This window comes from Lissotriton helveticus, chromosome 7, assembly GCF_964261635.1.
Source record: "Lissotriton helveticus chromosome 7, aLisHel1.1, whole genome shotgun sequence".
Taxonomy (NCBI): Eukaryota; Metazoa; Chordata; class Amphibia; order Caudata; family Salamandridae; genus Lissotriton; species Lissotriton helveticus.
The window spans coordinates 1562583391-1562599425 of NC_136068.1; the positions used below are offsets into that span (position 1 = coordinate 1562583391).

The window sequence follows — 16035 nt, forward strand, 5'->3', positions numbered from 1 at the left end:
TAAATTATAAATATAATTCACAGTCACAGTTATTTAGAACAACGCTCCAACCAAGGAGATTGCTCACCACACCAATCCAATATCACAAAACAACCCGGGCTCAGGGTATTCACTCGCTTTAATCCTTGAATTAATCTTTTTCATTCACAGGTAACCCTTATGCATATCAATACTTTTTCAAAAGTTATTGAAATTCATACATATTTCTCAAAATACGGCGCAAAACAGTATAAAGTGATTTACAATGTGACATATAGTGAAAATAGTGACATTCACACAAGTGTATATACAAAACAGTGAAAAGGGGAAAGGGAGAAATCTTGTGGCCAATTTCCAAATTTAATTAAAATTAAAATTAAAATTATCACGGTAATCCACTTCAGTTAGATGTAATGACACCGGATATTTTATGCTGGTCCACTACTATAAAATTTGTCGACGTTTCGATCCTATGAACGCCTTAGTTACGGGTCTATAACGGGTCTTCTTCAGGACAAGGGGATGTCAAGAGAGCGCCAAAGGGCATGCGTAAGTTAGGCCCAGGACAACGGTCTAGAAGTTATTTCATCCGCCTAGGGTTATATCCCTTAGTTGACACATCTAGTGTCAAACAAGTTTTCCAAAGGAGTGTAGATATACAGGGCTAGGAGTAAATAAATTGTTCCACAAGCCCACAAGACATCGTCTTACACAAGGAGTCCCATAATCAATTTCAATGGTGCCTGCTTCTTATCTCAACGCACAAGGCGCGGATCCAATATGTACCTCCCAACTATTCCAATCGCCGTAATATTCAGGCGTTCTAATTATGCAATCGTAGTCTTTCGTTCAGGAGCAGTCAGCGTGATCTACTACCCACACGTCTCTTCTTCCGTGTTCGAAAGAACGAAGAAAAAAACAGGCTGCGAGGAGACTCGGGTGGCATCCTTCAAGAATCTGAAGTTAAACTGCATCTTCACATGAGCACTCGTAAAACTCGCAGCAGTGGGCCAGGCAAAGGGATGTGTGATGAAGGAGCCCTTGGTTGCGCCTGTTCCTTGTGAGGCAAGGTTGAATGTAGCGCCTACAGCCAGTGCTCTTTTCCAGTGGATATTATGCCTTTAGAGCATCTGATACCTCTGCCTGAGAGTCTGGCTGTTCTTTCATTATTCTGCACATCTCTTGCCCAGCTATGTACCTCGGCATTAGCATCTTCTGGGTTTCATTTACTTCCCCAGAGACCTCGATGAAGCCGTCAAATCATACACACACTCAGCCACCTGGATCTCATGCCGTTTCTGGGACTCATTGCGGATTCTTCAAGTGCTCTCAGGTGGGGGGGATCACGCGTCATTGATTTTTAGGTCTCAACCTTCGCAGCGCGCATGCGCTGCAAAGACAAAACGAACTCTTGCGATCGCTCTGGCTTTTCAGCCAAGCACGTGCACGCGTTCCATTGCCTTCAGTGTCAGACAGATGATAGGCTAATGTAGCGAGATGTAGCGAGGTACACAGATCTCCACAGCAGAGGCATGGACCAGCAAAGCTGTCTAGCTAGCTAGAATAGCTTGGAAAGTCTTTCCCTTTTCTTTTGAATAAGAAATGATGAGCCCAGGAGTAACAATAAGCTGAGATCCGGGTTGGGCGATGGGGTGACTGGCAGTGCATTTCAGAGCTCTCGTTGATGTGAGACCTCAGAAGCCTACGTTCCTCCTTTCTCCCCTCCCACCTCTTCCACCAACGGATCAGCATCAAATCCGCCCCTGGGCTGATTGTGCGATGTGAGCACCCAGGAGCGCCTGCTTGTAAACAAAACTGACTTGTGCTTTCCAACAATAATAACATCAGGGATGTCTCAGCGCTGGGATAACATGTAATAATGACCAAACTCAAGTGTACTCATTTCATCGACCTCTGAAGGATAAAAGGCAGAGTTTGTTTTGCAGCATTCAGGTTACAAATAGCTATTGTGAGTGCAGTGCTCTTAAGCCATTGCATTAATAGTTGGAAATTGAGGGCTGGGTATCTAGTTTTAGTAGGTCTCGTTTACTTGAGAAAGAGCTCTGTTGTTCATTGTCTTTGTCTCGACTACTTGTGACACTCCCTAAAGTGGGAAAAGGCAAAAACAACAGGTGATGGACAGAATGCAGAACATTGTCATACATTCACCCCAGTACAGAGATCTGGGCCTAAATCCATCGGTTTTTTGCACTCCACACCTGGGGGTGAGTGCTTGTATTGTCAACGCTCCGTCCATCATTTCCTTTGGTTTTGCTTTGTTCGCCATAAGTTGGCAGTGTATGCTCAGACGTGAGTCCCTTGCTCACTTTGCCACTGGATTCAAGCAAGCCCAGCTGAAGACGGCTGCAATGCCAGAAACCGGTGCTGGGAAGCTTGTTTCCGGTCCAGGGAGGGCATGGCTTGGCTGTTCGGGCTGGTCTGTTCCCATGAGGCACAGGGTCAGACTGATTTGCATATGGCCATGTCTGAACTGGGGTGGCAGAGTGGGCTAAAGAATGGTGATGGATTAAACCCAGATCAGTTGACTGGGGGTGAGTGCTTGTATTGTCAACGCTCCGTCCATCATTTTCTTTGGTTTTGCTTTGTTCGCCATAAGTTGGCAGGGTATGCTCCGACGTGAGTCCCTTGCTCACTTTGCCACTGGATTCAAGCAAGTCCGGCTGAAGACGGCTGCAATGCCAGAAACCGGTCCTGGGGAGCTTGTTTCCGGTCCAGGGAAGGCATGGCTTGGCAGTTCGGGCTGGTCTTTTCCCATGTGGCACAGGGTCAGACTGATTTGCATATGGCCATGTCTGAACTGAGGTGGCAGAGTGGGCTAAAGAATGGTGATGGATTAAACCCAGATCAGTTGACTGGGGGTGAGTGCTTGTATTGTCAACGCTCCGTCCATCATTTCCTTTGGTTTTACTCCCTAAAGTTGGCATGGAGGGTGAGCATGTCCTGTCACTGTTTCTATTCCCCTTCCCACCTTGGTCTCTATTTCTTCTCCCCCTCCCAACAGACAGAGGGGAAGATAGTTCTATGACGTGACACATGCTGGCTGCTTCATAATGCTTTTTATACTGTCCTGTTTTCCACCTCTATCTGCCCTCCTGTTATCCAACTCCACACACCTTTGCGTTTTCCACCCCACCCAATTGCCAAAGCAAATAGTTTGCCCATAGGTGAGAGCGATTGGCTTTGCCAATGCTAGTTTGTAGTGGAAAGGCTTTGACAAATTGCACCAAAGCTCTACAAAGCTACCAGTTTGCCACGCTGCAAACCATTGAGGGGTTTTGGCCAGATTCTAATTTGCACATTCAAGATTAGCTTCATAGTAGCCATGACCCAAATAAATTTGGGGTTTGCGTTATTATAATGTTTGTCACTTCATACGTTTTTTAACTAAAAAAATAATTATTTTCTATCCAAAATTCTTTCGTTTTCGCCATAAGAAATATATCCTTTTTAAATGAAAGCCGTTGTTTTCACAAACAAAGCATTTTTTTTAAACATAAACCCATTATTTTTTAAGCATAATGGTCTAGATCACAGACACAACACCTTAAACCAACAAGAATTGGCATAGCCAATAGGTCTCGCCTTTGGGACCTTATAAGTGTTTAGCCATGCAACAGTTGATGTTGTTGCACCAAGGATATTGTGCTGCATCACAAAATAATTATAAGGTCCCAAAGGCGAGACCTGTTGGCTATGCCAATGCTTGTTTATTTGGCTTCCAAGGATTAAAACAACCCATCTTTAGACATGCACAATTCAGCATACGAGCTAAAGTTTAGGAAGAGACTTAAAACCAGGTTATGCACCTTCTGCTAGTTCCTTTCTCGTTTTATCCCACTTTTATCTTTTTGTCTTGTCAACATCAGCATCGGCTAAATAAATCTCTCATCCATTCAAAAGGATTATTTTTTAAGGATGTCACAATCTCTCTCTGCTTTTTAAACTCTTCTGGGGAAACTCCTTGTTTATTCAGTGAACACTGCTTCCAATTTCTGAGGCTTTCACATTTAATTGTTTCCTTTGCATCATCATACTTAGTCAAATGTACTACTAGGCACATAGATTTTTCCCATTTTAAATAGTCAGGGCCTGATTAGAATGGCGGTCGGACTTATGTACGACCGCCATCCCCTCGGAAACGGGACTCTCCGACTAGCTGACGGTGGTCCCGCAACCGGCATCATGATGCGACTGCCTTCAAGGCGTTTGTATATTTTGTATTGCGGTGTGTGCTGTGGACTGCAGCACACGCCGCACTACAAAAGGTACACTCTGTACATATCCATGCACCATGTGGCAGGCACCATGCAGTGCCTGCCACATGGTGCAGGGATATGTCAGGGCACCATAGATGCCTCCCAGGGCTCATGTCGGAGGGTCAGGGGGGAAGGAGGGCCCGCTATGGGCCACCAATGTCCCTTTCCGCCTGAATTTTCATGGCGGGTCAACAACCATGAAACGCCCAGTGGGAACTGACATTGTAATACCTACGGTGGTGCCTGAGCAGGCACTGCCACCATCGCAGGCATTACACTCTGTCAGATCTGTGGTGGTCAGTCTCTCCAACCGTCAACTATCCGCCCACCATCATAATGCGACGGGCGGTAATGCAGGTACGATGGCGGTGGGACCGCCACTGACGGTGGCGTTCCCACCACCATCGTAATGAGGTCTCATTTCTCTTCCTTTGGATAATTCGCTCCAAGTTTAGCCAGTTCACAGTAAGTACAAAAAAATTAGGGGCATATTATCAAGAACGGCGATAAAATTATCGCCGCTTTAGCGGCAGGAAACTGCCCCTAAAGCGGCAATAAAGGACTTGATAATATGCCCTTGTGAATTCCCATAGCAGCCCAGGTTAACTCCAGAACCTTAGCTGCTATGGGAATTCACAAGAGCATATTATCAAGCCCATTATCGCCGCTTTAGCGGCAGTGTCCTGCCGCTAAAGCGGCGATAATTTTATCAACGTTCTTGATAATATGCCCCTTAGATTTTGTTCACATACTTTACTTCCAATGAAATTACACTACATTCAATTACCTTCCCACCTTTGCTGGAGGTTATTGCCTCACTCAGTTGCAGTCAAGTGAATGCATTATAATTAATTCCAACTTTAGAAATACCCAATTAATGACTCTTCTTGTGGAGCACGCATTTAGAATAGAAAAAGTATATTTCTAATGGTCACCTGGGATCACCTGGGATCGCCTGCGATCGCCTACATGTATTATTCCAGCTTACCTGCAAAGTATGACAGAAACAAAACATCTAGGGATAGCTCGATCACTTAGAAGTATAACCACCAGCCAGGGACTTGGAAGCGGTGGGTATTTCTGGTGATGTATAGACTGCTGGTAGTAATGCTCGTATCCGGCATGTCATCACTTATTACCTATTGAATGGTGGCCATCTTGGACACTGGAAGGTATTCAGGGTGAGCGAGGAATTAAATACCTACCAGAAGCAATTTTGCAAATGATGGACAGATATATGAAAGCTCCTTTGCTAAAGTTAATTATTTACTGTTGAATCAGACTGCCCGCAGTAGCAAACAGGTGCAGGTAGGGGGCAACAGTTTTAGATGGAATGGAGTTTCATGCTGCTGCTTACCCCGTGGCTCTCACTCTGCAGTTGGCCACCACCCCTGCTGTCAGCTGCCACACATATGCAGCACAGTGTCAGACAATCACAGTCACTGCTACTTGTGAAACTGAACTGCATTTGACATGGGTTACTTTCTATAATATGTAGATAGAGAGAAGAGGGACACTAGTCCCAGCCAATGCTGATGTATCTAGCCTCACACCCTCAACCCCACAAAAGTTTCACAGCTGTTGAGAGACCGGACTCTTCCACATATGTGAAAACCACGGGGAGTCTCCGAACACGGACTTCTCTGCCTGTGGTAGAATCAAATGTACAAAGACAAAATGCTCGACAAAGCAACAGACTACTTTGTTTACCAAATGGAAATGGAGAAAAATTACACATTTATGAAATGCAATGGGCTGATCCTAAATGTGGACAATTATATAAGTAATGGCTGAATGGGGTTCTCCCAAAACAGATAATGGCTGAAGTGGGCTGACTCAAATCCCTTTTCTGTGTATTTCCCATTGTGTAGGTTTGTCATGATGAAATTAGATCTGTATGTCTGTGTCTGTAGCCAGACTAAAATGAAATCATCCAAAGCATTTACTGATAATCACAAGTCTTTATTTGCACTCAGTCAGATTGCCTTGCAGGATTGTCAGCTTTCAGAGGAAGATATGATTCTCAGCCTGTGACTTATTCTGTCTGGCTGGTCTCCAGCTTGGACACTTTCACAAAGTATTTTCTTGATCAATCAACTCTCCTTTTAATTTGCACCCTGTCCATGTTTCCAAATAAATGTTGTTTTATCCAGCTGTAGCGTGATTACAAGTCACCCTGTCCTAGATATGGTATTAGAGCACTTTTGTTTTCATGTATTATTCCAAAATAAAGTTGTATTTCCAAGCTGCTTGCTAAGTGCGAGGCCGGATTGGAGAATGCATTGTGTGTGAGTGTCTGAGAGCATGAGGGGGCAGAGAAATTTGACACATTCAGGTATTGCTCAAGTCCACATCTGACCCTTTTATGATTTCTTACCATCAGAAATCTCCCTAAGAAATCCAGTTCAAATCTCACTCATTGGGTGGGAGACTCACACACTCAAGATGTAAGCTCATAACTGGCTACTCTGAATGGTAGAGCAGCGTTAATGGCAGTTCCTTCAAAGCACCCATTTCCTGTGATAATATACATTGTCCCCAAGTCCTAATACTCCTAGAACATATTATATCTTAATAAGGCCAAATATAATAGGGCCAAATATAAAAAAAAAATAAGATTTGTAAAAATTACTATAATGAATGTTTAAAACAAGACAGAGTGTGTTGTCAAGGGGGAAATGGTGAATTTGTGACACTATCGGGTATGGCCACTAACATTAAGGCCAAATTATAGAAAGCAGAGGTCAAAACCTATCGACCCTTCCAAAATAATCTTCTTTTATGCACGTATTTCAATTTGTATCAAAAATAAGATGCACATTACTGATTTCTATTTGGCTAATTTTAGGCTTCATCAGGAAAATCCCTTAAGGACAGTGTCACAGCATATACCAAATCTTAAAATATTTGTCTAGGTTTAACAAAATGTGAAAAGGTTAGTAACTGTAATCTGTAAAATCTCTATGCTCCTAAATTAGCCAACATATTTTATGATTGGTTTTTTTATAGAGCATTTGGAATCCACCAAAGATAACTTCAGGGTGCTGACAAGATGAATGTATTTGATACATACTGAAGCCCATTTCTATTTTAAGAACATCTGCTGGTGCCACTTTCATCAGCTGAGAGCCAGCCAACTTCAAGCTGACTTGGTTTCTTCAACTGAGTTGTCTTTCGGCCATAAGCAACTCGGTTCCACAATGAATAGGCAACATGGCCAACCTGCAATTCATTTTATTTGGCACCACCTCCACATACAGAGCTTCAGTGACAAAATAAAGTGAAAGGAAATGTTCTAGACACACCAACGATAACAAAGCAGATTTCATTCAAAGTTGTGTGCCATAAATCACCAGATGTTTTAGTGGGACCTTGGTGTTCAATTACAAGCCAACAGAAACAAACTAGGACAGAGTGAAGATTAATTTGTAATAATCGGACGGCAATGCCTGAAAAGCTGCATTGTGAGCCTTATTTTAGTTGGGCAGGGGTTTACTTCTTTCGATTGCATGCCCTCAGGAAGGAATTTCCAGAATATGGAAGATATCACTCCAAGTGAACTGTCGTCCATGGAGTCATTGATGTATATTGGAACAACGTATTAATTCTATCCTGGGTATGACATATTAGTGGGGTAAACTCGGCTGCAAAGTTTAGCTTTCGGGAGTGGACAGCACAGCTCCACTTTGCCTTTGGACAAAGAATGCAGCCTTTATGGCAGTCCTTCTCCATGCCCTCTGCAAGCCTTTAAGACCAGGCAACGCTAATGTAATGGAGTATGCCGGCTACATAGTTAAGAACTAGTTTATAAGTGTTGGGAGGATCTTTTCGGTTTTGTTATGATGTAATTCTTTTCAATCACTATTACCAGATACTAAATTAATACTTCGACTTGCAGCAGGGGAGAATTCTATGCAGTATTCTCAGTTGGGCTAATATAGATCAGGGTTGTAAAATTACTTGGAGCCCAACTTTAAAAAAATCCCTCGGGCCAAGATCTAGATCTGAAGGAAGCAATAGAGGGTAAAAAAAATTCTGGTTATTCTTAGCCCCCATGAGCTGCTTTTGCTGCTGTAAGGCAGGGAGCTTTAGATTTCATCCTCCCTTTGATCACTTGAACGCCTGTTTTCTCCCGGTCTACCAGATTATGAATTTGCCCTGAATGTAAATGCGAGGTTCCTACAACATTGTAAATAAAGATTAAATAGGACAGGTGTTTTCAAACAGTAGACACCCATTGTCCGGAGTAAAATATCACTTCTACCACTCTGCTCTTCCTGTGAAAAGATATTCCAGATTATAAATTGAGGCGATTAGCAGCGGGGTTCCTTTGCCCCTACATGCTTCAATTCCTAAATCAAGACAATTATCTGATAGAGACAGAAGGCCGAATATAACCAGCAGGCCACAATTTTGGAAGCAGCCCAAGGCTTGGGACCACAGAAATGTTGCACTCACTACTGGCCCTCCCACCACGGCCGTGAATGTAGACTCCAGGAATCATGACCGCAAACCACATCAACCACAGAGAAGAGCCAAGCTCCTTCGAGATACTGTGTAAACAATAGTCGGTGACTTAGCTGCCCTCCTGGAGCTCTCCAGCTGCAGCTCACATGAACCCTCCACAAGCATCTGAACCCAATGTAAACTGGCTGCCCGTCATTCACGCCAATGGAATGCTTTTTGAGACCACACTCTTCCCCAGCTCAACGTGATTAGCTTTCTGTGTGGGTTCAATACAGTTCAGTTCACTTCACAGATATTCCCAGAAAGGAGAGCAATAATGTGCAAGTGGGAGGACATCACCAAACAGACCTAGCTCAACAGAACCCACTTTTATGAACCACATTTCCCCACGTCTTGCTGGACCAGAGATTCTATACCCAGACTAACTTTCCTTTACTGTTTCCAGCATTAGTTAGCAGCTATAAGCTGCAGTAAATAGATTGTTATTGATCTAAGGAGCCAATGGATTAATTTTGTGGATTCTAGAAGCCCCAAGCTCCGCTGGTGGCCATTTTAGCATCCCTTGCTTCTCTACCTGTGTTCTGGATCTTCGCTCCATCCTGAGCCTCCTTAAACAAAAACTTTGCACCATTGTTATTTTATGTTAGACTTATAGTGCTAATACCTAGGCGCCTTCAGTGACACACCGACTGCAGCGTCATCCCATCTCAGGGTGAGGCACGATCATAATTGGCCTTTACCAGTTATCAGTTCGGCATTCTCAGCTCCTTGGCAAGAAATGGAAACATTGCTTTGCACCAAGGCTTCCTTTAGCAGGCACCTCCTTCTTTTTGACCCTCTTCCCTCCCCACGTCTTGTGGCTGGTTCTTGAAAACACTCCTAAGAACGGTAGGCACAGGCATGTCCTCCAAGTCTGCTCCTGAAGGAATTGAGCCTGAGTGAACATTTGCCACCATTGTTCGCTTGCACAGGTATTGTAGAGACACCACTTTGTGGATGAGGGGTTTGGTGAGTATCAAGGGGATTGGGTGGTCCTTTCCGTCAATGTAGCATAGATTAGAGTCAGACTCCCCCACCGATGTCAGGTGCATATAGTGATCTACCAGTTTAACCACACACGGAAAGGTCGGAGGTCGTTCGGCACCAGGTACAGTTTCCAAATAAAAGGCCTGCCCCTCCTGCTTGACCCTCAAATTAGTGATCCCTGCCGTCGTCCGCACACTGAGAGTAAAAAGGTGGTGGTGGTCTGAAGAGTCTCGGATGAGGAACACTCCTACAGGCTGGTCAGACAGGAGCTTCTTGGCCTCTGTGCCAGACAGGGTGCTCCAGTAGAACCCGCTGGCTTCCAGCTTCTGCAGGGCCATCTCCACACCACCAAAGTCTCCACAGAATGACTTGTAGTGGTAGGACAGCTCGGGAGAGGTCATGGCCATGAAGCTTGAAGGAAGGAGGTAAAGGCAGCGGTAAGAGCAGCACCAGCCGAGCGTTACCATCGTTGTTACTCGTGCTGCTTTGCCCAGACTGGGGCCAGTCCAGCTGCAACTCCTTTGTCAAAAGAATGAGCGCTCACCAGCATTCATCAGGATCTCACTGTTTCCAAGCGCTGCAGAAAGGGAAACACAAATGCACACATATTACCAGCTATTTACTAGCAAATTTCAGTAAACACAGACATTACCCAGAAGATGAATTAGACGTTACTGGCTGTGAAGTACATTTGGCTTTCCATTTCGCCTTGCTCTATATATACCCACATTCTATGATGGCTATTCATGGATGAATGTAGATTTGTGATGCATATGAATATTCATGAATTGTCATGCTTGCTAGAAGGTTGTGTAAATTTCTATCAGCTGGGGCTCTCATGGGACGAATGTTGTAGAGTGTTTGGGTTGGCTTTAGTCTGCTGCTGAGGTTCCTGCTAATCTAATTATTTGTAAGAGATATGCACCTTTTGTAGAGTCAAAGTTGCACAATGAAGGCTTTGGGGGGCTGCCTCTTCCTGCCTACACTACTTTTATGTCTAACATGGGAACTCAGAGGATGCGTGGGGATTGGTTCAGGGAACACCCAGACTCCAGACAAAAGACTATAATGTAGAAAGTAAAATGGCGCTTTGGTGGCAGCTTCAATGAGCTGCTTTCATTTTATCCGGAACGTAAACGTTTCTCAAAGAGGTTAATTGGATTCCCTTGGAAAACCTCTCGAGAACAGTAATAGTGCCAAATCCTCCATCTTGATTATCCCCACAACCAAAGGACAAAGGTAGTCTGAAAGCTTAAAAACAGAACTTTTAAAACAAACGTTCAATGAATCTAAATGTGTTGTACATTTACAGTATCTGTCCAGACTTTCATCACAGGCACGACTCATCGTCCACCCATTCCTCCTGCTCTTATTTCCTGCTATCTTAATTATTCATTAATTGTTGATTTGATTCTTGCACATAAAAAGTTATTATTTGAAGACAATCTCCTGTAGCTCCCACTAATGCATCTTCAGCCTTCCGACAATTCTTCTTCTTCCTGGCTTCCTATTTATACTTCAGTGTGTGTTCATGCGCTGTACGCCAGATGCTCTGAAGCCACCAGCAGATGATATTTTATTTAAGTCTTTTTATTAACAAGTGCTCAATCGGCAGTCAGTACTGTAACAGCAGCTCATCATATCAATCATTTGGATGAAAAGTGCAATGTATATATAAGCAGATGAATAACATCGTCTGTCGTATTCCAAGAAGCAGGGAGCAATGCCCTCCAATTCCAAGCGGCTCAATAACAACCTACACTCATGTTCGTCACCACTCCTTCGCAGTTTATAGACCCCAGCATCCCCAAAACCTTTTTCCACTTGCACGAACAACCTCTAAGGCCAGCAAAGGGTATTTAAGCACATGACTAGCTCTACAGAAAGAAAACACAAAAATGAATTTATACATACATCTATACATGCAGGCAAAACAGAGTACATGTGAAGAAATCGACCAGGAGGTATGTCTGACAGAAGGGGCACTTGAGCAATGGTTAGGAGTGGCATGGAGAGGAGGTGGTCTGCGAGGGAATGGAAGAGGGCTACAATATGACCCTTACTGACCACTGACCCAACAGTTTGAGGGAACGTGAATGACATTGCAATGCAAAGCTTCAGCTCTGCAAGGATTGCAGTTTGCAATTGCTGAGATGACCCCTGTAAAATGCAGGTTTACGGCGTTGGTTCCCTTACTGATTTCCTGCCATTTAGTTCAATGGACAGTTGCCAGAAGCAGTGTGTTTGAGGCGTGGTTGTTGACTGTATGTGAGTCTGTTTCAGGTTTACTCAGGGACCCACCTGGGCATCATAATTGCTGGTCCGAAAAAGGCCAGATTTCCTCACCGCTCTGCCAAATTATTGCACGCTGAGCACGCTGAGCAGGGGATTCCCAACTGCCTGATCCGCAATATGCACCAGAACTACAGTCAAAGTTCAGTGTCACTTGTCGAATTCATACTCTGCTGGTTTAGTGACTCAGGCGTTGCGCAATCAGGCACATTGCATATTAATTCTGAACCGAAACACTTAAAGAAAGTGTAAAGGTAGACTTATTCTCAGCCCCCCTTTCCCCCCTCACTCTCTTCCCCCCTCCATCTGCCAGACCTCAACCAGGTGGGACAGGAAGCATCTTAGTAATGTTCGAACGAGCAGGTGTAAAGCCATCCGTATCTGTCAACATCTGAATAATCCACCTGAGGAGAGGTCTTCATCTTTGTGGTGTTGCGCTCTAGTGGTTGAGAGCGACACGAAGTGCATGCTGGGACATTGGCGGGCGGCCATTTTAGAGTGCCGATAGCCCACGCACGTAAACGGCTGTATTCCTGGCGCTCTGGATAATAAAGGTATCTTTTGCTTCTTACAAAATTGGCGACGAGTCTTCACCGGATGGCACCGCTGCTCCACATCGGGCGGCACACACCGTAGGACCCACGGAGCACCTGCTACACGTCCCGAGCGCGGCAGAGGAGATGGCCGCTCCCCAGGGGGGTGCACACGAGAGCGCCCAAAGACGGCGATTGGCAGCGCTGACATCCCCTGCCTGTTCCAACAACCAGAGGCACTGAGAGGATGAGCCAGTAAGGCCCCAGGCCTGGGGCGACACGATAGATAGCACACCCTGGCCAGTCCAAGTAAAGTGGTGGAGCACACACTGTCCAGCGATCCAAGGCTGCCCCATATGCAGCAGAACAGGTACGCTGCATGACCTCTCAGGCCACCGGAGGACGAGGAAAGAGACTGCACTCCACACACAACAGTAAGTGCCTGGCGAGACCCCGCAGTGCACCAGTGCACGTGCACAGCACAGATCAGAAAAGGAGAGCACTTACCTAGCCTGCATCAGTCACCGCTCCCTGCGGAAGGCGCAGAACGCTGGAGCACCGCAGCCCAGCCCACGAAGGGGATAGCAACCCTTCAACCACGCAAGCACTAGCGTCCAGTGACAGGCAAGCCCCAGGGAGCCCGCCAGGAGCTGCAGAACAACCACCTCCAGAGTCAAGCAACGCGCCTAATATGTGCGCGCAATCTTCTTCCCTCACCAATCTGGTCCCCTTCTTGCCCAAAATGTCGAGTCTGCAATGCCATGGGAAGACTGGAAGCGCTATTTCTTAAATTACCTGTCCGCACTAGAAGATGAAGCGGACGGTACCTTCTCCAGCTCAAGGAGTAAGAAGATCCTCCTACACAACCTAGGCCCACAAGGCATCAGAGTATACGACAACCTTGTGAAGAAGACCAGTCCCGCAGATGACACGGATGTGTTCCAACACGCGTTAAAAGATCTAGACTCCCACTATCACCCAGTAGTATGCACAGCAATCGACAGGTGCAACTTCTACCAACGGAAACAACACAGCGTAGAATCGATAGACGAGTATGTAGCGGCACTACAGAAGCTGGCAGTGACGTGCAAGTTTGGCGCACTTCACGACGAACTCATCAAAGACCAGATCATAATGCATACAGTGAACACAGCGATTCAGGAAAAGTTATGAGTCAACGGAGATGCCCCCTCAAGAAAGTAGTGGCACTAGTGAAGAAAGCTGAACTGTCTAAGAGATGTGCAGAAGCAGCGAAATGAGAAAACATCAATAAGACTCCAGTGTGTAAGATTTCGGACAGAAACAAACAAGAAGTGACGCAGCAACAAACATTGCAGTGTGTGAGGTACCAGAACAAATATTCTTCCAGGTTCTCGAAACCCCAAAGACTGCCAGGAGACAGCAGAAATACATGCTACAGATGTGGCAGCCAGACACATGCAGGAAACGATAAAGGATGCCCAGCCTTCAGAGCCAAATGCTCATACTGCGGAATAATGGGAAACTATGAAAAAGTATGTCGACACAAGCCCAAGAAAGCGGAAGTAAAGTACGTCACTCAGTGATCGGACAGAGACCAAGAATGCCCTGAAGATGAAAGAGGAGGCGAAGTCCTACGCATAGATGATCAAGTACTAGGAATAGACTGTACAAGGTCCAGGAAGCCAGCATTACAAAAGTCTATTGGAGGTATACAGGTGAACATGGTAGCGGATTCAGGCTCCCCGTACACAATAATCCAACGCAATATATGGGAGCGAGACTTTGAACCCCGAGTAGGTGCTCACCTGGTCCCTACAGACATACATCCAGTCACGTTCACAGGTGAACCTATACCAATGGTAGGTTATCAACCACTGATGTTCGAGTTCAAGAGGCGGACTGCAGAAGAAAAATTGTATGTCGCAGAGAAAGGACCTTCAGTACTAGGATGGATGGACCAAGGAGCCCTAGGCATCCAACTGAACCCGGGAGGCACGACCCAAGTGCTCATGACTGACAATGTCCAAACGTCTGAGAAAAATGCATAGAAGGAGGAATACCCAGAAGTCTTCAAAGGCACAATTGGGCGACTGACAAAATTCACCCACAAAATCCGCCTCAAGAACGGAGCAAAACCCGTAAGCCACAAAGTACGCAATATTCCCTTAAGGAGCAGAGAGGCGGTGCAAGAAGAACTACATCGCCTGGAAAGAAATGGAGTAATTGAGGCCATTGAAAGCGCAGAGTGGCTTGCACCATTAGTAGTGGCGCAGAAACCCAATGGCAAGGAGCGCCTCAGTGTAGAATTAAGGGAACTTAACAAGAACATAGTAGTGGACAACTTCCCACTACCCCGGATAAACGAGATGTTGGAAGGACAAAAGGAGTCAAGTGATTCTCCACGGTGGACCTTACCTCAGCATACCACCAAATTGCCCTGCACCCCTTGTGCAATCACCTAACATCCTTGATCACACCGTTCGGGTGCTGCAAGTTCCTAAGGATGCCGTTCGGCTTAGCGTCTGCTGCCGCGGTATTTCAGAAGCTCATGCACCGGCTGTTCCAGAAGATAGAAGGAGTGCAATACTTTCAGGATGACATCCTCGTCATGGGGAAATCAAAACTTGATCACGACGCTAAACTAAAGGCGGTCCTGACGGTGTTGGCACAAAATGGACTCACCGCGGAGTGGGAGAAGTGTAAATTTGGAGTGCAATCAGTGACGTACTTGGTACATGAGATTAGCGAAAGAGGTATAGAGCCAAAACGAGCAAATGTAGCAACCATCAAAGAAGCGCGCACACCAAAGCAGAAGGAAGACGTTTGTTCCTTCCTTGAGATGGCGGAGTTTTACAGCAAATTCGTATCTCACTTTGCGTCCAAGACACACCACCTGCGGCAACTCCTAAAGGAGAAGAATACCTTCCAATGGTCAGAAGAGCAAATGGAATTAGAGCGCTTGAAGCTAGACATTTGCGCTGCAGTGCCTTTCAATGGGTTTGATCAGGCAGCGCTGTCTATTCTGACCACTAATGCCAGCGACAAGGGGCTAGGCGCCGTACTAACACAAAAATCTCAAGAAGGGGAAGTCACCACCATCAGCTTCGCCTCAAGGTCATTAGCACCCAATAAGGAGAAGTTCAGTGTGATAGAAAAAGAAGTGTTGGCAGCAGTCTGGGCCATGGAGCGGTTCAGGCAGTTCATATGGGGCTCGAAATTCCTGCTCTGCACGGATCACAAACCACTGGTGAGGGTCCTGACCTCCTGCGGGCATGCACGTGCGACACCCCACATTGCAAAGATGACCTTGAGGCTACTGGATTACGTATATGGCGTGTAGTACCTTCCTGGCACCAGAAACAAAGTTACGGATTTCCTGAGCAAAGCAGTGGCGATGGAACCTGCAGCAGATCAAGAACCTACGGAATGGGAAGAATACATGGTCGCGCTCACCCAAGACCATGAAGCGGTGATTAGTG

The 16035-nt window shown here is 45.7% G+C and overlaps 1 protein-coding gene across 3 annotated transcripts in view; it reads right to left on the bottom strand.

Moving 5' to 3' along the window:
- Nucleotides 1-6202: 6202 nt before the first annotated feature.
- Nucleotides 6203-16035, bottom strand: part of LOC144770503 (suppressor of cytokine signaling 3-like) — a 101953-nt gene continuing 92120 nt past the window's right edge. For all 3 annotated transcript variants that reach the window (XM_078655060.1, XM_078655059.1, XM_078655061.1), the window contains one exon: nt 6203-10326. In XM_078655060.1, coding sequence (XP_078511186.1) covers nt 9533-10216 — 684 coding nt within the window. In that variant the 5' untranslated portion in view covers nt 10217-10326 and the 3' untranslated portion in view covers nt 6203-9532. The remainder of the gene's footprint in view (nt 10327-16035) is intronic.